The following is a 20,666-nucleotide window of genomic DNA, read 5'->3' on the forward strand; positions in this document are numbered from 1 at the left end:
CCGCTATCTCATCTATTAATATTTATCCCGCCTCTTTCGTTCTTCACATCTCCACCCCGCAAACCGCTCTCTCCTCCCCCCCTCTCTTCTCTCCTCTGCCTGAATTAGGCACGTCAAAGCTCATCCAGTTGAGCATTTATAGAGAGGCGACTGATCTGAGAGGGGAATAGAGGAAGGAACTGTCTGAAGGGCTCAAAATGGTACCGGCACAAAAGGGGGCATGAAACAAAAAGGGCAAAGTGTAGACAGAGCAGACAGGGGATGGAAGGAGAATTTTATGGAGAGAAATCCACAGATGAGGAGAAACGGAGTCAGCGATAATGATTCTGAATGAGTTTAGAGAGAGGCGGAGAGAGACAGAGAGAATGAGAGAGGGTAAAATGAGCATCACGTATACTGCATATGGGTCTCTTAATTAACTGTGCTAAAATCTTTCTTATTAGGACTGATGCTCCACTCAGCTGTACATCCTGCCCAGCCTCAGAGACACAAAGTAAAGGGGCAAGACAGGGAATCACAAGGAGTGTAAATGTTGTCTTTAGCAGGAAAGAAGAAAAGTCTGAGGCCATCTTTTAATGTCAGTTAATCTAATTTATCGCTTTGCTCTGTATTTATCTTTTTTTTTTTATCCCCCACTCCTCTCTCTCTCTCTCTCTCTCTCTCTCTCTCTCTCTCTCTCTCTCTCTCTCTCTCTCTCTCTCTCTCTCTCTCTCTCTCTCTCTCTCTCTCTCTCTCTCTCTCTCTCCTCTCTCTCTCTCTCTCTCTCTCTCTCTCTCTCTCTCTCTCTCTCTCTCTCTCTCTCTCTCTCTTACGCCACTGCCAGTGAATAGATGTTATGTGTAACAACAGTGTTAAAAGTCCAGTCACATCGCAGCATGTCTGTGTGTGAGAGTATTGTCTGTGTGTCCAATCATTTCAGGTTACTGCGCCTCCTCTGTCTCCAGTCACTGATTAATATAAATCAGAGTGACTAATAAATGGACGCACACTGTATTGTATTCTCAATTCATGTACTCAACACATAAAGGATTTTACTCTTCTGTAATACCCCTTGGGAATAATATAGGCACGATGGAGAGGATGCTTCAATTAAGCAATAAGGCCCAAGGGGGTGTGGTATATAGCCAATATACCACGGCTAAGGGCTGTTCTTAAGCACAACGCAACGCGGAGTACCTGGATACAACCCTTAGTCGTTGTATATTGTCCATATACCACAAACCCCCGAGGTGCCTTATTGCTATTATAAACTTGTTACCAACGTAATTAGAGCAGTAAAAATACATGTTTTGTCATACCCATATACCACGGCTGTCAGCCAATCAGCATTCAGCGCTCGAACCACCCAGTTTATAATGGAATTGTAAGAATAGAATAAGCTATTAAACACTGAGTAATAAAACCGGCACATCTTCACATTTTACTGCTGACTACTAACTGTGTCTGGGTGGCTGTTCTGCTTACAGTACCCACACATCATACGCACAATTAATATGCAGATAGACTGACTTCAAGCCATATATAGAGTTGGACCAATGCAGTTTCTGTCTGAACGTTCCGAGACAGCCCCTTTCTCCTCCATAGCTGCTGCTAAGTGATAATTGACACTTCTGCGTTGTGCTATTTATTTCTGATAGTTTTCTAAACCTATGATGATGTCCAGTGAAAGCAGATATGCAATTTGTTGACACCACAACACAGTACAAACTTGGATACATATTCTCCCGAATGCTAATCAATGAATAATCTGTTAAATTCACTGCTCTGTTTTGCTTGTTTACAGCGGGTCCTTTCCAATGATTTATATATACACTAGATGACTGATAGGGGGCGCTGTGTTTAAGCCACCTTGCCTCCATTTTGGCACAACCCCACCATTGTAAAACATATTTTGGAAGCTATAGAAATGCATTTATTAATGTCTACATTTGTTTTTTTGCCACATTTATTATATTAGTATAAAAAAAAAAAATGTATTCACTAACTGTAAGTCGCTCTGGATAAGAGCGTCTGCTAAATGACGTAAATGTAATTAGACACCTTAATGCATACTAAAATAAAAATATATATAAAAACATTTTCCTTGAAGTATAATTTTTTGAGATTACTAATGTTACTGTCCCCACTACAACTTGTAACATGTAATTTTGTCCTTGAAACATTTAATTGAAATACTGTAGAATTCCATTCATTCCTATTGAGGACTGCTCCTTCTGGGGAGTACCAATATGGCCGATCGGTGGCTTTAAAGTCTCAATGGCCAATAAATAGCAACAGCAATCCAGGGTTTATATACGTCATTGGTCCTTTCATAGGGAATTGTCAGAGGTGCTTTCGTATAGTTACATCACAAAAATATAGAGAATAAAGGCGCTAACATGGCAGCCGTTCTAAAACCTAGCTGAACTCTCTACACTCTTAGAAAAAAGAGTTCCAAAAAGGTTCTTCGGCTTTCCCCAGAGGAGAACCCTTTTTGGTTCCAGGTAGAACCCTTTTGAGTTCCATGTAGAACCCCCTGTGGAAAGGGTTCTACATGGAACCCAAAAGGGTTCTACATGGAACCCAAAAGGGTTCTACATGGAACCAAAAAGGGTTCTTCAAAGGGTTCTCCTGTGGGGACAGCCCATGTATCCTTTTAGGTTCTAGATAGCACCTTTTTTTCAAAGTGTGTATACATACAGTATATGACTCTGGACTGACTAATTCAGATGATCACAACATTATCACATATACTGTACACAAAATGCAGAAGACCCACATATATGTGAGCATACACAGCATCTCCATCCACATTTAGAGTACATATACTCAACAAATACCAAAGCAATCATCCACAAAATCACATTGATAAAACCTTTACATACACACAAGGCCGTACGTGTTAAGGATTGTGTTTGAGCAGCGTTAGGTTCTCCTCAGGATTGACCAGTGTCTCTTCCCTGTCCCTGGTTGACTTCAGTCTCCAATTAAGTGAACCGTTGCTCAGGCTGACAGTAATTCCTGCCTCCAACTTATTCTCCAATGAGTTCATGACCCCCCCCCCTCTTCCCTGTCATCTCCCTTTGCCGCTCCCTCTGTCACTCTCTCTCTCTCTCTCCCTCTCTCACTCCACCTCCATCTCCCCTCCATCCCGCACTAAATGATCAATTGAGAGGCAGAGATGAGGTGGTGGTGTGAGCAGAATAGTTAAACTGCTAGAGCGAGGATCACACACACTCTTGAGCCGTGCACATAGACACACACACACACGACACACATACTCACATACACACACCCTCACAGCTATATACCCTACATAAATGCAGTTTTATTCACACACAGATTTCACACACCCGTATATGTGAATGTTGTTCAAGTCTCTCTCATACTTCCCACTACTTAGGAAGGGTGTTATCACAGGTGTTTCTCACACATCATTGCAGTCCAATGTGAGACATGGGTCTGCGTTCTGAATACATTTCAATGTTAATTCTCCAATGTGCTCATTGTTTCCTGCCGGACATGACCCATTACCCATAGGTGCGTTGGCTAAATGCTGTTCACCGTATTAAAAGGTGCGAAAAGGGCATTTACGTCTGCTAAATCCCTGAAGCATAAAGGACCAAACCTATGTGACAAGATTTAGATTATTCTTGCATCCCGGCTGTTTCTGCTCTCACATCAATGCCTATGTAGAGCTTTGAGATAAGACTGTAATGAAAAGTGCTATATAAATTAAATGTATTATAATTGTATATTATTATTGTACTGTATTATTAGTACAGCACCCACACATGCTTGTGTCTGTTTTCTTCACAGACTGTCAGAGACTGAAGCTACCGCGGAGTACCAAACCACAGGTGTGCCTGGAGAGAGATTTCAGCCACTCTGATCAACACAGAGACGGAGCTGTCTCTACTGACATCAGAACAGGACGACCTAAAATAACCTTTCAAAAGTTTCAAGAACGCTACCCTCAAACAAGCAAGGCTGGAACCGGCATGAAGATATCAAGTCTTTGAAGTGGACTGAGTATCATGTCTTATGATTGGCCTCAGTTTGTTTTTTGAATATCAAGCCTAATGGTTGACATGGCCAGAGTTTAATGCTCCCAATGCTGTTAATTCAAGAACACTTTTCTGTCTTCGTAGAAGATTAAAGTACTTTTTGGTGAAGGAACTGAGGTATAGAATGGGGCAACGGGATCTTACCTGAGGCTAAATCCCTGATATAGCAACCCACTTCTTATCTTTTTAGATCAGTCAAAAATATCCAGTCTCCTAAATATATTCCAGCCCGTTCCGCCCAGCTTTGAGAGGGAAATGGATAAGATGATGTGGACTCAGCTGAGAATGTGGAGTCTCAGCTCCGATCTAGATATGGCTTTGAGATCAGACATTCCGGGAATCGACGCAAAGGCTCTACTGGGATAGAGCGCACCCTGGTACTCACACAGCCAGCAGCATTTTCTCAGTGATTTTTTTTCATGGGAGAATACAAGCCCACACCAAGGCCTAAGGCAAGTGTACAGTAGGGCTGCCTGCGAGCGTGGTAGTCTAAATCCTGGAGGTGGACTGTATCGTTTCATCCACTGCACCAGGACCCACACGCTCCAGAGGAGACAGACTCACAGCTCCAGCTTGGACAAGACAAGGAGAGTGAGAAAGATGTGTTTATATCACTACCCCAAATCTGTATCATTTACAACACAAGGGGTATTTTTATTCACATTTATATAGAAAATCATCCTGTAGTCGGCTAACAGAAGGATGAATTGTGTTGTGATTTCCTTATTGGTGCGATAAGAATGAGTATACAGGACTGGAAGAGATGCTGAAGGTTATTATCCAGCATTTGTTTACTGGGAGGGTTTGTCATAGGGAGGGTTTCCATGTTCTTTCTCTTTTAGGTTTTCATCAGCTGAAGGAGAAAGGGATCGTGTAAGAAGGGATTAAAGAATCACTGCTGTAGGAGAGAGGGAGAGAGAGAGAGAGAGAGGAGCGAGTAGTGCACTGCTCACAGACCAAAAGATGCAGAGTGAGGAAGAGAGACAGATGACATGGAAGAATCAAAGGAAGAGGAGGAGGGGGAGATGAAGGAGAGACTTACTCAGAAGACTAAGAGAGAAGGAAAGATTATAAATGTTTTGAAATAAATAAATACATGTAAGTGTAGGGAGAGAAAGCGGAGTGAATAGCAAGCCTAGGGGAAAGGGAAGAGAGAGAGGTTGTGAAACCAGGGAAGCAACAGAGGGAGTGTGTGTGTGTGTGAGAGAGAGAGAGAAGCAGGGAGAGTGTGACTCAAATCAGCTGCCTCATTGTTCACGCAGGACAAGTGCAGTAGAGGAGAGGAGAGTGTGACAAGGAGGCAGAGGGAGGGAGGGAGAGAGCGAGAGAGGAAGGCAGAGGGAGAGAGAGAGGAAGGCAGAGGGAGAGAGAGAGGAAGGCAGAGGGAGGGAGAGAGAGAGACAGGAAGGCAGAGGGCGGGAGAGAGAGGAAGGCAGAGGGAGGGAGGGAGAGAGGAAGGCAGCGGGAGGGAGGGAGAGAGGAAGGCAGCGGGAGGGAGAGAGAGAGGAAGGCAGAGAGAGAGAGACAGGAAGGCAGAGGGAGGGAGAGAGAGAGGAAGAAAGAGGAAGGCAGGCAGAGGGATTGGGGGGGAGAGAGAGAGGAAGGCAGAGGGAGGGAGGGAGGGAGGGAGAGAGACAGAAAGGCAGAGAGAGAGAGAGAGAGGAAGGCATAGGGAGAGAGAGAGAGAGGAAGGCAGAGGGAGGGAGAGGGAGAGGAAGGCAGAGGGAGGGAGAGAGAGACAAGAAGGAAAAAAATATACACAAAGCTAACTCATCATATTGCACACTAGAATATTGGCCTGAATACAAATTCAGTGCTTCCCACACATGCATAAACAAAGGCAAATATAAACGTACAGTGGGGGAAAAAAGTATTTAGTCAGCCACCAATTGTGCAAGTTCTCCCACTTAAAAAGATGAGAGAGGCCTGTAGTTTTCATCATAGGTACACATCAACTATGACAGACAAATTGAGGAAAAAAAATCCAGAAAATCACATTGTAGGATTTTTAATGAATTTATTTGCAAATTATGGTGGAAAATAAGTATTTGGTCACCTACAAACAAGCAAGATTTCTGGCTCTCACAGACCTGTAACTTCTTCTTTAAGAGGCTCCTCTGTCCTCCACTCGTTACCTGTATTAATGGCACCTGTTTGAACTTGTTATCAGTATAAAAGACACCTGTCCACAACCTCAAACAGTCACACTCCAATCTCCACTATGGCCAAGACCAAAGAGCTGTCAAAGGACACCAGAAACAAAATTGTAGACCTGCACCAGGCTGGGAAGACTGAATCTGCAATAGGTAAGCAGCTTGGTTTGAAGAAATCAACTGTTGGAGCAATTATTAGGAAATGGAAGACATACAAGACCACTGATAATCTCCCTCGATCTAGGGCTCCACGCAAGATCTCACCCCAGGGGGTCAAAATGATCACAAGAACGGTGAGCAAAAATCCCAGAACCACACGGGGGGACCTAGTGAATGACCTGCAGAGAGCTGGGACCAAAGACCAAAGTAACAGGGAGCCTACCATCAGTAACACACTACGCCGCCAGGGACTCAAATCCTGCATCGCCAGACGTGTCCCCCTGCTTAAGCCAGTACATGTCCAGGCCCGTCTGAAGTTTGCTAGAGTGCATTTGGATGATCCAGAAGAGGATTGGGAGAATGTCATATGGTCAGATGAAACCAAAATATAACTTTTTGGTAAAAACTCAACTCGTCGTGTTTGGAGGACAAAGAATGCTGAGTTGCATCCAATGAACACCATACCTACTGTGAAGCATGGGGGTGGAAACATCATGCTTTGGGGCTGTTTTTCTGCAAAGGGACCAGGACGACTGATCCGTGTAAAGGAAAGAATGAATGGGGCGCCATGTATCGTGAGATTTTGAGTGAAAACCTCCTTCCATCAGCAAGGGCATTGAAGATGAAACGTGGCTGGGTCTTTCAGCATGACAATGATCCCAAACACACCGCCCAGGCAACAAAGGAGTGGCTTCGTAAGAAGCATTTCAAGGTCCTGGAGTGGCCTAGCCAGTCTCCAGATCTCAACCCCATAGAAAATCTTTGGAGGGAGTTGAAAGTCTGTGTTGCCCAGCGACAGCCCCAAAACATCACTGCTCTAGAGGAGATCTGCATGGAGGAATGGGCCAAAATACCAGCAACAGTGTGTGAAAACCTTGTGAAGACTTACAGAAAACGTTTGACCTGTGTCATTGCCAACAAAGGGTATATAACAAAGTATTGAGAAACTTTTGTTATTGACCAAATACTTATTTTCCACCAAAATTTGCAAAAAAATTCATTAAAAATCCTACAATGTGATTTTCTGGATTTTGTTTTCTCATTTTGTCTGTCATAGTTGACGTGTACCTATGATGAAAATTACAGGCCTCTCTCATCTTTTTAAGTGGGAGAACTTGCACAATTGGTGGCTGACTAAATACTTTTTTCCCCCACTGTACATGCAGGTGGAGACACACATACACAGAGGTCATTTCCTGTGCTATTTGTATTTATTTGTTTGTTTATTTGGATCCCCATTAGCTTTTGCAGAAGCAGCAGCTACTCTTCCTGGGGTCCACAAAAAACACAAAACATGACAAGTAACAAACCACTGATACACTGATAGAGAAGGACAGTCACACAAATGTAAAATACAACAATATACAAACAATAACAACAACAAAAAGAAAAGCCTATTGTATATCTAAACTGTGATACCGGCCAGGGTATGTGACGATGTGCACATAATGCCAACAGAGAGAGGAGGAGGGAGGGAGGGGAGCAGGGGAAGTGGGTGGCTTATGGTCTCAACAGATGATACAGGCTGGCTCTGCCTCGCCTCTGCATGTCCATTTCAACTTCACTCCCAACCACCACCATGCTCTAACTGAGAAGCAGGATCAGAGTGACGGCAGCAAAAAACTATTCCAAGTACACCAATCCAGGTCAAATATATATGCTGCCACATCCAACCATTACCCAGTGCTAGCAACAACAACAAAAAACTTGTCCTCAATTCTAAATTGTGGATTTGTATTTATTCATGTGTATTCTCTGCTTTTAATTTCTACTTTAGTTAAACTGAATGTGTTGTAGGGGCCAACTCAACTTATAAAAAATTTACTCCCGGATTTCCTGAACCATTTTGATGTAATATCAACACAGCTAGTTATAGTGTAAATGGAAGTGAGTGAGATGGAAAGAGTGCTATAGAGATGGCGTGACAAAGAAAGTGAACTTGAGTGTTTTAAATCTAGAGTCTTTCCTGTAATTGCCAAATAACATAACTGTATAAAAAAAAGGTTAATGCATGGATATTGAGTTTTCTAAAAAACCATGTGTGTGCAGAATTGCCTTGCAAGCTAGTGGATTCCATAGCAGGCTGTGTGAATCCACTACAGTACCGATAGACTGGCTGGGAAATGGAATAACAGGGAGAGTGAACTGCCAACATGGCAAAGCTTCCATGATGTAGCCCCTCTTTCTTTTCAGATCTAATCTGACAGCCAACCTGGAGATATGACAGCCAGGAATTCACTGAAATCATCAGACCCAGAAATCACACGCACCATTTTCACATTCATATATTCCTATTTTATATAATCTGATGTATTTGGTAATCGTCTCTGCTCATGTGGCAGAGTGGCCCTCCACTCCATGCGGCAGCATTTTGCTGCAGGGGGCCACGACTCCTCTGTTAATGTTTAGAGGATTTACTTTTAATCTGGGATTCCTGGGGAAGAGACATGGAGCCAAATGAATTCATAGGGCAGCAGCAGCGACAGTAGCAGCAGCAGAGTGGGTAGGAAAATGGACAAGCGACAAGACGGATGCTGTCTCAAATCCCAGGTGGAACATGTCATAGTGCTCATATCAAGGCACTTAACCTCAATGGCTCATGGGTAACATTCTAATTTAACATTCACGGCTGTTACTGAAACGTTCACAGAAATCATGTATAGATGTTGCTGGGAGATTTGAGTTAAAGTTTAAATTATGATGCGTGCATCTCATTTTAGGATACGGCCCTAAGGGAGTATTCAGATTAAATGTACGATATGGTAACAGTACTTTTTGTACATTACTTTACTTTGATTAAAGCATCTGCTCTGAATTTATAGATTGAGTGGATTAGGTAAAATGTTAATGTTATTATTTATAAATTGATGTGCATTGATTATCTTTCAAGCCATTAATAATTAGTTTAAATGTATTCAATACAATCATGTGTTTTGTAGCATCAGGTTGGTTTGTAGCCTACTGGACATTTTGAAGGCAGCTGATTCAGATTTAGTAGCAGTAACATCAGTTCAGAGCTAATGACTCTGAAGAGGCCTAGGGTCTGTTCCAGACAAGCAATGAAGCTCACTGATTGCAATGCTGACTCAAGCAGAATGGACGGCTTCTAATAGTTTCTCTCTCACAGAAACGACTATATACAGTACTGCCAAAGACAAGGTATTTAAACTATTAAAAGCCTTGCAGAATGGTGAATACGTCCTACAGTGTTTTCGGAAAGTATTCAGACCCCTTGACTTTTTCCACATGTTGTTATGTTACAGCCTTATTCTAAAATGGATTAAATAAATAAAAATCCTCATCAATCTACACACAATACCCCATAATGACAAAGTGAAAACAGGTTGTTTGAAATGTTTGCTAATTTATAAAAACTAAAAAAACAGAAATACCTGATTTACATAAGTATTCAGACCCTTTGCTATGAGACTTGAAATTGAGCTCAGGTGCATCCTGTTTCCATTGATCATCCTTGATGTTTCTACAACTTGATTGGAGTCCACCTGTGGTAAATTCAATTGATTGGACATGATTTGGAAAGGCACACACCTGTCTATATAAGGTCCCGCAGTTGACAGTGCATGTCAGAGCAAAAACCAAGCCATGAGGTTGAAGTAATTGTCGATAGAGCTCCGAGACAGGATTGTGTCGAGGCACAGATCTGGGGAAGGGAAGCGTTGAAGGTCCCCAAGAACACAGTGGCCTCCATCATTCTTAAATGGAAGAAGTTTGGAACCACCAATACTTTTCCTATAGCTGGCCGCCTTGCCAAACTAAGCAATCAGGGGAGAAGGGCCTTGGTCAGGGAGGTGACCAAGAACACGATGGTCACTCTGACAGAGCTCTAGAGTTCCCCTGTGGAGATGGGAGAACGTTCCATAAGGACAACCATCTCTGCAGCACTCCACCAATCAGGCCTTTATGGTAGAGTGGCCAGACGGAAGCCACTCCTCAGTAAAAGGCACATGACATTCCGCTTGGAGTTTGCCAAAAGGCACCTAAAGGACTCTCAGACCATGAGAAACAAGATTCTCTGGTCTGATGAAACCAAGATTGAACTCTTTGGCCTGAATGCCAAGCGTCACGTTTGGAGGAAACCTGGCACCATCCCTACGGTGAAGCATGGTGGTGGCAGCATCATTCTGTGGGGATGTTTTTCAGCGGCAGGGACTGGGAGACTAGTCAGGATCGAGGGAAAGATGAACGGAGCAAAGTACAGAGAGATCCTTGATGAAAGCCTGCTCCAGAGCGCTCAGGACCTCAGACTGGTAGCGAATGTTCACCTTCCAACAGGACAACGACCCTAAGCACACAGCCAAGACAACGCAGGAGTGGCTTCGGGACAAGTCTCTGAATGTCCTTGAGTGGCCCAGCCAGAGCCCGCACTTGAACCCAATCGAACATCTCTGGAGAGACCGGAAAATAGCTGTACAGCGACACTCCCCATCCAACCTGACAGAGCTTGAGAGGATCTGCAGAGAAGAATGGGAGAAACTCCCCAAATACAGGTGCGCCAAGGTTGTAGCGTCATACCCAAGAAGACTCAAGGCTGTAATCGCTGCCAAAGGTGCTTCAACAAAGTACTGAGTAAAGGGTCTGAATACTTATGTAAATGTGATATTTCAGTTATTTATTTGTAAACATTTCTAAAAATCTGTTTTTGCTTTGTCATTATGGGGTATTGTGTGTAGATTGTTAAAAAAATAATTCCTCATCAATTAATTTTAGAAGAAGGCTGTAACATAACAAAATGTGAAAAAGTCAAGGGGTCTGAATACTTTCCCAATGCACTGTATACTGAGATACATACAAATAATAGTATACGGAAATTACATTTTGGAGAGTCGATAGTACAACAATGATTGAGTATAGCCACATTGTAGCACACTAACAGTAAATGGGTCATGTTTTTTTTGGCATATATATTTTTTCCAGCCTCTTCCTCCACTATTTTTATCTTTCATTTATTCATCCTTTGATCCCTTCATTTATCCCCTTCATCACCATGGCCATCTCTTGTTTGCGTCACTCCTTCCCCAGCACCAATCTCTAAATTTTAAATGACATTCATGGACATGGGCATGTAAGATAAGCTTCGTGCCAGTATTATCTCTACCCTGGCATCAATAGAGTGGATTTCCCAGCATCCTCTTTGGTAATCATTCACAGATTTTCCTCTTTTATCATAAACGTGGATGTGAGTGCTGCCAGATAGGGTTTCTGTTGTGGACTTCATGGTGAAGATAGCAACAGTCAATGCACTCATTTTAGAACTGCTCTCTCTCTCTCTGTGGCTGTCTCTCTCTGTGGCTCTCTCTCGCTCTTTCTCTCTCTCTCCCCATCCATCCATCCCTCTCTCCTCCTCGCTCTCTCTCTCCCCATCCTCGCCTCTCTCATTCTCTATCTCTCTATGTAAATTGATCCAGTCCTTGGTTGTCCTCTCCCTCTTCCTCCAGTTCCAGTATTGGAAAGTGTAGGGCTGTTTTGTGTACTATACCCTCCCTGCCTTAGGCGACTGTCTGTCTGGCCAGACCATTGACACACCAACCTCCTCCCCTTCCTCATCCCCCTCTCCATCCCCTCCACACAGCCCCACATTGCCTTACGTCTCCCGAATACAGATGACTGATTTTGACTGCAGCAATTTGTGGGGACACACGTGTTCTGTACAGCCTGGCTCACGCACACGTCTATATACTTCTGTCACTGTACTCCGCCACACAGCTTGTACGTCTACAATTACATCCACACGCACACACACACTCTTACACCCTCAATGCATCTGTACCACAGATGTACAGTACCCCTTGACTTTTTTCACATTTGTTGTGTTACAGCCTGAATTTAAAATTGACTAAATTGAGATTTTGTGTCACTGGCCTACACACAGTACCCCATAATGTCAGTGGAATTTATAAAAAATGAAAAGCTGAAATGTCTTCAGTCAATAAGTATTCAACCCGTTTGTTATGGCAAGCCTAAATAAGTTCAGGAGTAAAAATGTGCTTAACAAGTCACATAATAAGTTGCATGGACTCACTGTGTGCAATAATAGTGTTTAACATGATTTTTAAATGACTACCTCATCTCTGTACCCCACACATACAGTGCAATTATCAGTAAAGTCCCTCATTCGAGCAGTGAATTTCAAACACAGATTCAACCACAAAGACCAGGGAAGTTTTCCAATGCCTCCCAAAGAAGGGCACCTATTGGTAGATGGGTAAACAAATAAAAATACATTGAATATCCCTTTGAGCATGGTGAAGTTATTAATTACACTTTGGATGGTGTATCAATACACACAGTCACTACAAAGATACAGGCATCCTTCCTAACTCAGTTGCCGGACAGGAAGGAAACCACTCAAGGATTTCACCATGAGTCCAATGGTGACTTTGAAACAGTTATAGAGTTTAATGGCTGTGATAGGAGAAAACTGAGGATGGATCTACAACATTGTAGTTACTCCATAATACTAACCTAAATGACAGAGTGAAAAGAAGGAAGCCTGTACAGAATAAAGATATTCCAAAACATGCATCCTGTTTGCAATAAGGCACTAAAGTAAAACTGCAAAATAATTGCCAAAGAAATTAACTTTATGTCCTGAATACAAAGCGTTATGTTTGGGGCAAATCCAGCACGTCACTGAGTACCACTCTTCATATTTTCAATCATGGTGGTGGCTGCATCATGTTATGGGTATGCTTTTCATCAGCAAGGAATAGATACAAAATAGAGCTAAGCACAGGCAAAATCCTAGAGGAAAACCTGGTTCAGTCTGCTTTCCAACAGACACTGGGAGACAAATTCACCTTTCAGCAGGACAATAACCTAAAACACAAGGCCAAATCTACCCTGGAGTTGCTTACCAAGAAGACAGTGAATGTTCCTGAGTGGCCTAGTTACAGTTTTGACTTAAATCGGCTTGAAAATCTATGGCAAGACTTGAAAATGGCTGTCTAGCAATGATCAACAACCAACTTGACAGAGCTTGAATAATTTTTAAAAGGATAATGTGCAAATATTGTACAATCCAGGTGTGCAAAACTCTTAGTCTTACTCATTAAGAATCACAGCTGTAATCGCTGCCAAAGGTGATACTAACATGTATTGACTCAGTGGTGTGAATACTTATGTAAATGATATATTTCTGCCAAATGAGTAACCATGGGAGGGAGAAACTAATGTAACTGTAGAACGTGTTGAAGATTGTTTATCTATGTGCCGTTCTTTCTAACACCTGTTTAATCCACACAATCACAACTTCATATGTTCCTCTAATCCCTCCCGCTCTCTCCGCCACATCAATATCACCTCTCCTTCTAGCTTGCCTTTGAAGGGACTGACCCAAATACTCCACTCTGTTTGACAGACTTCTTTGCACAGCTGCTCAGACTCAAAAACACACTCTGCCACACACACACACATAAAATACTCTCACGCATATACACACATACGCACATATGCACACTCATAGCTTAGTTTATGAATATTCCGAAATGGAATAGTTAATGCAATAACAGTGGGATGTACTGTATACATAATCTGCTTAGTCTCTGGGATAATTTAAACAAATAATCTATTATGCTGTTATAGGGTCAGGAGATTTCACCAAACGTGGTCAGACCAGAAATATTAGGCCCTAGTTATTGGATTTAACCAGGCCCCGATTCTTTCAGTGGACAGACCATATGGTCTGGAAAAACTGTATTTTTGTGTAGTAATTTCCCTCTAGGAACACTGGTTGACACATTTTTTTTGTTGATATTTTCAAGCAGGTTTGGCCACGGTTTATTTTACTGAAATTGATTTGAAGAAAAATCCTCTCCTTTCCTCTAACTCCTGCTGGAAGCAGATTACTGCCACTTCACCATGACAAGTGGATTGAAGTCAAGACATAGACCCTAAGAGGGATTAGTATACTGTGGTGGTCAATTTCCATGTGACCATGTATAATTTGTTGGATAGGGCTTAGGCATAATGAAATAAGGGTACATTGTCAAAGCTTGTTATATCCTGGCATTTCAGTGATTTGGGAATTTCAATTAAACCTTAGTGATCTGGTCACTTGAGCGGATTGTTAACTAAAACCTGTCTCCTTTTCAGTCTTTCTAGGGCTGAAGGCGCCGGCTTGGTTTGAGCTGATCCTTAGGATTTAAGGATCCAAGAAGTTGAGATCGAGAGGAAGGGAAGTTGATCATCAACACCATGGCGCCTGAGGGAGTGGTCGAGCTGCGTGATTGGCTGTTCCTGCTCATGCTCTGCCTGACTCTGTTGGCCGAGGTGCTGGAGGTTGCTGCAGCCACAGCCCAGGGGTACGACGAAGAGGGAGACCCAGTGTGCCCCTCTGTGTGCCGATGTGACGAGGACTTCATCTACTGCAACGACCGTGGCCTGAGCTCTATCCCCCCTCTTCCCCCCTCTGCCACTGTGCTCTACCTTCAGAACAACCACATAGACAACGCCGGGCTCCCCACCTCCCTGGAGCGTCAACTCACCGTCCGAGTGGTCTACTTGTATGATAACGAGCTGGATGACTTCCCCATGCACCTGCCTCCTTCCCTCCGGGAGCTGCACCTGCAGGACAACAACATCCGTATGCTTCCCCGCGCCACCCTGGCCCGCATGCCCCTACTGGAGAAACTGCACCTGGACGACAACTCTGTCTCCACCGTCAGCATCGAGGACCAGGCCTTCGTTGACAACCCGCGGCTGCGCCTGCTTTTCCTGTCACGTAACCACCTGTCCAGCATCCCTTCTGGGCTCCCGGCCTCTCTGGAGGAGCTGAGGCTGGACGACAACCGCATCTCCACCATCCCCACCCATGCCTTCCGTGGCCTCTCCTCCCTGCGACGCCTCGTTCTGGACGGGAACCTCCTGGCCAACCAGCGCATCGCAGACGATACCTTCTCCCGCCTCTCCAACCTGACGGAGCTTTCATTGGTGCGTAACTCCCTCCTGACCCCGCCACTCAACCTGCCCAGTACCCACCTGCAGCGTCTCTCCCTGCAGGACAACGCTCTGATCCACATGCCCCGTGGCTCCCTGGATGGCATGAGGAGGCTCCAGAGACTGGACCTGTCTGGCAACAACCTGACCACCCTGCCTCGGGGCCTGTTCAAAGACCTGGACAGCCTGGGACAGCTGCTGGTGCGGGGGAATCCCTGGCACTGTGGCTGTAACCTGCGCTGGCTACATGACTGGCTGCATGCTAGGAGTAGCTCCATCACGGTGAGGGGCCTCACCTGCCAGGGGCCTGACAAGGTTCGAGACATGGCCCTTAAGGACCTGACCAGTCAGATGGAGGAGTGTGAAGTCCCAGGCATAGTGGCTGCCGGGGCTGGGGTCGGGGCCACAGGCAGTGAAACCAGAGACAGAGTGGGTGGAGCAGAAGTAGGAGGGGTTGCTGCTAGCTCCACCACCCTCGCCCCTCCACAGGGCTCCCTCTTCACCCTGCGCTCCAAGCGGCCTGGCCTGGGGCTCCCAGACTCTGGTCTAGACTACACCCTGGGCAGCAGTGGAGTAGGTAAGAGCCTGGCCCTGAATGTCAAGGCCCTGGCCCCTGACAGCATCCGTGTCACCTGGAGCGTGGCCCAACCCACCTCCTCCTTTAGACTCAGTTGGCTGCGGCTGGGAACCAGCGCTGCCATGGGCTCCATCACAGAGACCCTGGTGAGAGGAGACCGCAGAGAGTACCTGCTCACCTCCCTGCAACCCCGCTCCAGCTACATCATCTGCATGGTGCCCCTGGCAGCCAGCTCTGGGGGTAAAGGAGCCAGGGCAGGTGGAGACACTGACTCAGATGAAGCTCCAGTGTGTGCTAAAGCTGAGACGTCAGACCCCAGTCAGCCAGACGCGGGCCAGGAGGACAACCAGGACCCTGAACACATGGCTACTCTGCCTCTGGCTGGGATCATTGGAGGAGCTACAGCCATCGTCTCTCTGGCCCTCATAGTCGCCGTCTTTTGCTGGTACAGGCATCGGGCCGGACGCCTGTCTTCTCGTGACCACTACAGCCGTGGCAGCTCCAGAAAGAACAAGCACTACGATGACTACATTGAGTCAGGCACAAAGAAGGACACCACCATCCTGGAGATCCGAAGCCCAGGGTTCCAGATGACACCCATGGCTACTCACCAGCCGCTGCAGCCCATGCCCCTCAGGGAGGATTACATCATCCACACTATATTCCCCTCCAATGGCACCGGCCTCTACAAAGGTGCCCACCAAGTGTCCAATGCAGGGTATGGCACCAACCGTGGCTATAGAGAAGGAGGGATCCCAGATATAGACTACTGTTACACGTGATAGTCTTGGCCAGTTCCACACTGTTCTAGATGTACTGTATAGATGCAGTTTTTTTGTCCGCATGGGTTCTTCTGAAGCACCCCCTTTTGTGCCTTCCTCTTCTAGTCTCCCATTCCAACTAAGCCTGCTGTTCACGGCACTGACACTATTTGATTAATTGGCTGGGATGCCTGCAGGAAACCGCTACTGGTACACAGCAGCAGGGACTAACGAACATCCCATTACAGGTGTTGATACAGACTGCTTCTTCACACCATTAGTAATGGTCAGTGTACTTTTTCATCACTGCTCCCTCTCTCAGTTAGACATAGTAAAATAATGTACTGTGTTAAAACTGCAGGATATTTTCACATACAGTACAGTTCCATTTCAGGGCATATGTATGGCAAGTCACACTAACAAAGCTATAAGGTTAAAAAGCCCTGAAAGGGTCAGAGAGACAGACTGATATGCATCACTTGCCCACTGGCTATATTTTGCTCTCTTGGCTCATCCGTTTAAATGCCTCAACTATCCTGATGTGCCCATTTTGCCCTATCAGTTACCTGAAGACAGGGCTCTTTTAAGCTGTGAATGGTTCTCTTTCAAACGGCCCACATAACCGCTTGTCTTAAAGCAGACTAGTTGTGGTCTGATCCAGTGGTTCCACAGGGTGAGGGTCTTGTCAGGGCCCAGGGGTGGCTATCCCTGATGATATCCTTGATGACTCTGGCTAGGTTCTATAATGGAACAGTGCATTGAATTCAATGCAGCCCAGGCTTGTAGATACTTTACTTAGATAGACATCCACTGGTCTGTGTTTGGAGAACTCATTATTACCTGTTAGTGCTTTGATCAGTCCATCATTGCTACCCTTATTTATTGGTTTTGTTTTCGGTGCGTTTTTTTGGAGCTGGGCCTTTACTTTTTTTGATGGAGAAATTACTCATTTTTTTCAGTGAGAACAGTCACCCTTGATGGGGACGATGGATTTGTTATTGGTAATTTTTTAGCAAGAAGAAGATTTAAATAAAAAAAACACCTCCTGAGGTCCATCTGAAGGTTAGAATTATTTTACTGCACCAGCGTGAATGTTTATGTTATGTACACCTCTTCAATGAAAACTATCAGAAGCAAAAGAGACATGATCCGTTTACAATACAGAACTTGGTTAATAATAGAGTACCCTCCCAAGACTGACAAATCACTACTTTGAGACATAAGAGTCCAACCTCCATTTCTCTCTCTGTGTACTTATCCAGTTACCTGGAGGGGGTGGTGGTGTTCTGGTGAGAAGGAGAGCCTCCGCTTTGTACTAGATGGCTTTCTGTTGTTGTTGTTCACTAGTGGGCCGATTCCCAACAGGACAGAGGACTTCTGTGGGGCATCCTGTGGACAGACACAGCAGTATTGTAAGTGTGAACCAGAAAATGAGTGTGTAAACAGCTAGAGGATATCAGGTAGATTATCAAACCGCAACACTGTGGACCTGCACTGTGGGAGGGAGTGAGTAGGTAGAGGATCTGAGGAGGTGGGGTGAGGTGACAATGAGTTCTATTTTCCTTTGTGTGGGCACTGATGATAATCCTCTGCTCAGCAGGGTTGGGCTCAATTCGAATTGAAGGCAGTCAATTCAGGAAGTGATTTATAATTTGAAATAAATAGCTTTTTAGTTTATTGAGAAGTCATTGAAAATAAATGCCCTTATTTAGATTATTTTAGTTTACTTCCTGAATTGACTGCCTTCATTTCGAATTGAGCCCAACCCTGCTACTCAGTCCACTTCTCCTATACCAAGCAGCACTACAAATGTAAATGAATCAGCACTTACAGCTACGTAACACGGAGTGAATGAGGGGATAATGATAGACAGGGAGACCTAGAGAGACACAGAGGAAAAGAGAGACAGATTCAAATGCAGAAGACGGCACAGAAATGCTGGCTCTGGAACGATGGAGTTAATCCATGCATAAACCTGTTTGTCATACCCTGCTACTCCACATTGCTTTAATATTCTCCATTGCTTGTTTATCACTTTACTGTTTCCACGGTGGAAACTAATCGTGATTCCTTGGCTGTTTTGTCTGATAGGATTTCATAGTAGGCTGACTGTCAGACAATATGTCAGAGGAGTGTTAATTTTATTTTGAATACAACATGTGAAACTGGAACAAATGATGCTGTTGGTGGCAGGTTTTTATTTTAGAAAATATTGATAGAAATTATAGCCATTTTTTTAGTTTATTCATTTTATGCTGTTACCATGACACTAATTTCCACTTTGAAATACCATCCACACCTGTCTCTACAGGAAAAACAAAATACTGAGCTAAAAGTGTGCACATTTTGTGTGGTAGGGTCCCTATTGAGTGTACACCTTCTTTAGAAATCAATTCTCAGAGAGGGGTCACAATACTGTATAACCTATCACATTACAGCAACAATGTCGCCATTTCACCTTATGTAAGAGCACAAATAACTGATGAAATACACTGTATATATCTATATATTTTTTTTAAGTAACCACACATAGGGGTATTAGTGTGGGGAAGAATCATATCACAGGTAACCAGCTTACATACAGAAACCAGGCCTGCATATTTCACTGTAATTCCCTCTCCTCCTATTACTCGCCCTCTCTCCCCTATAAAACACAGTGAATTTATTTGGTATGCAGCTATTACGGCAGGTAGCATAGTGGTTAGAGTGTTGCGCCAGTTACCGCTAGGTCGCTGGTTCAAATACCTGAGCCGACAAGGTGAAAAAGGAGCAAGGCACTTAACCCTCATTTTCTCTAGGGGCACCGTACTACTATGGCTGACCATTCAAAATAACACATTTCACTGCACCTATGTGACAATATATATATTTTTTAAATTATTGTTTATAGTTGAGCTTGCATGCCTAGATGTGTATGTTTGAGAGAAATGGAGTCAGCGAGAGAGAGAGATAGGGTACCATAGTAAGTATGTAGATTGTGTGCATTGCAGTCATCGCCGGGAGCACTTACGGTAATTTTGTTTAGTTTTTTAGACCATCTGCAGATTTTACCTCTCTGTCGACTCGACCAGCAGTTGGTGTGTGTGTGTGTGTCAGATTGTGTGGCTCCTGCCGACTCAGACCAGCAGTTGTTCCACCTGCAGCCCATTAACACTGATGTCTTCCCTTCCCGGCTGCGACTGCTCTGGCTCCACCGAAAGGCCCTGTTTGCATAGTCTGTGTTTCTGAAAAAAATAAACCACTCCTCTCTGTGCTCAGATCGATGCTAGCTGCGTAATAACAGGGAGCGAAAACAGGGTCAGCTGGGGATCCGTCACCCAGCACACTTTCTAAAGCTTTCTGGGCGAAATGGTGCGCTTCATTATCATCATTATCATCATTATCATCAATTATTGCACATTCACATCCACATTCAGCGCGCCCTCTTCATGCCTCTTCTCTTAGTAGAGTGCCCATCACCCAACCCACACAAGAGGTGGAAGCCTTTGGTATGCTGAGTGGATCCAGGTTTCAGGCGCCAACTTGTGCCATTTTGACGTCATGTCGGAAACTTGGAAACTCTGAGATTTCCGACTTGCTTACTCATTGTAGAAAGATGATACCCAAGTTTCTCACTTGGGAAGTATCAGAATCAACCAATAGGAAGCTCTACGCAAATAACTTAAGTTAATTTTAACTCGGAGGTCCAGAGTTTCCGACATGACATGAACACGGCATAACACAGGAAATTCAAGGCAAGGGTCTGTGGTTTTATGGTTAAAATAATCAGAACAAGGAATTATTTGACTGTTATCAGGAATGTGTTATCTGTTGTTATTTTTTTGTCTACCCCTCCATATTTTTCCTGTGTTTTTTGTAGGTTGCTGCTGTTGAAACATCGCTCTCTCTTCCTTTGTTGGACTCTGTGTTATACTGAGAAAAAATGAACTATTTTGTATAAAGGATGTCTCTTTTCAATGTGATTAAAGGGGAAATGTGCAAAGCCTTGTGGAGTCCATTTATTTGTGTGTGTGTG

At 44.3% G+C, this 20,666-nt stretch overlaps 1 protein-coding gene and 1 long non-coding RNA gene across 6 annotated transcripts in view; one reads left to right on the forward strand and one right to left on the reverse strand.

The window, feature by feature from the left end:
* LOC311100188 overlaps nt 1–19,828 on the reverse strand; it is a 73,209-nt gene extending 53,381 nt beyond the window's left edge. For 3 of the 5 annotated variants that reach the window (XR_014609800.1, XR_014609801.1, XR_014609802.1), the window contains exons 1-2: nt 19,662–19,828; nt 17,918–18,040 (exon numbers count right to left, since the gene is read on the reverse strand). This is a non-coding gene — a long non-coding RNA (uncharacterized lncRNA). Of the gene's footprint in view, nt 1–4,670; nt 4,900–17,917; nt 18,041–18,482; nt 18,531–19,661 lie in introns of those variants that run through there. The other 2 variants (XR_014609803.1, XR_014609804.1) reach the window with 2 other exon arrangements.
* Nucleotides 14,573–16,721, forward strand: LOC311100173 (leucine-rich repeat transmembrane protein FLRT1-like; the record flags this gene model as incomplete). The annotated part of the gene is made up of 1 exon (XM_084140976.1): nt 14,573–16,721. The coding sequence occupies one exon, from the start codon at nt 14,573–14,575 to the stop codon at nt 16,670–16,672; it is 2,100 nt and encodes a 699-aa protein (XP_083997102.1). The 3' UTR covers nt 16,673–16,721.
* Nucleotides 19,829–20,666: the final 838 nt, after the last annotated feature.

This window comes from Coregonus lavaretus, assembly GCF_964263955.1.
Source record: "Coregonus lavaretus genome assembly, chromosome: 24".
NCBI lineage: Eukaryota > Metazoa > Chordata > Actinopteri > Salmoniformes > Salmonidae > Coregonus > Coregonus lavaretus.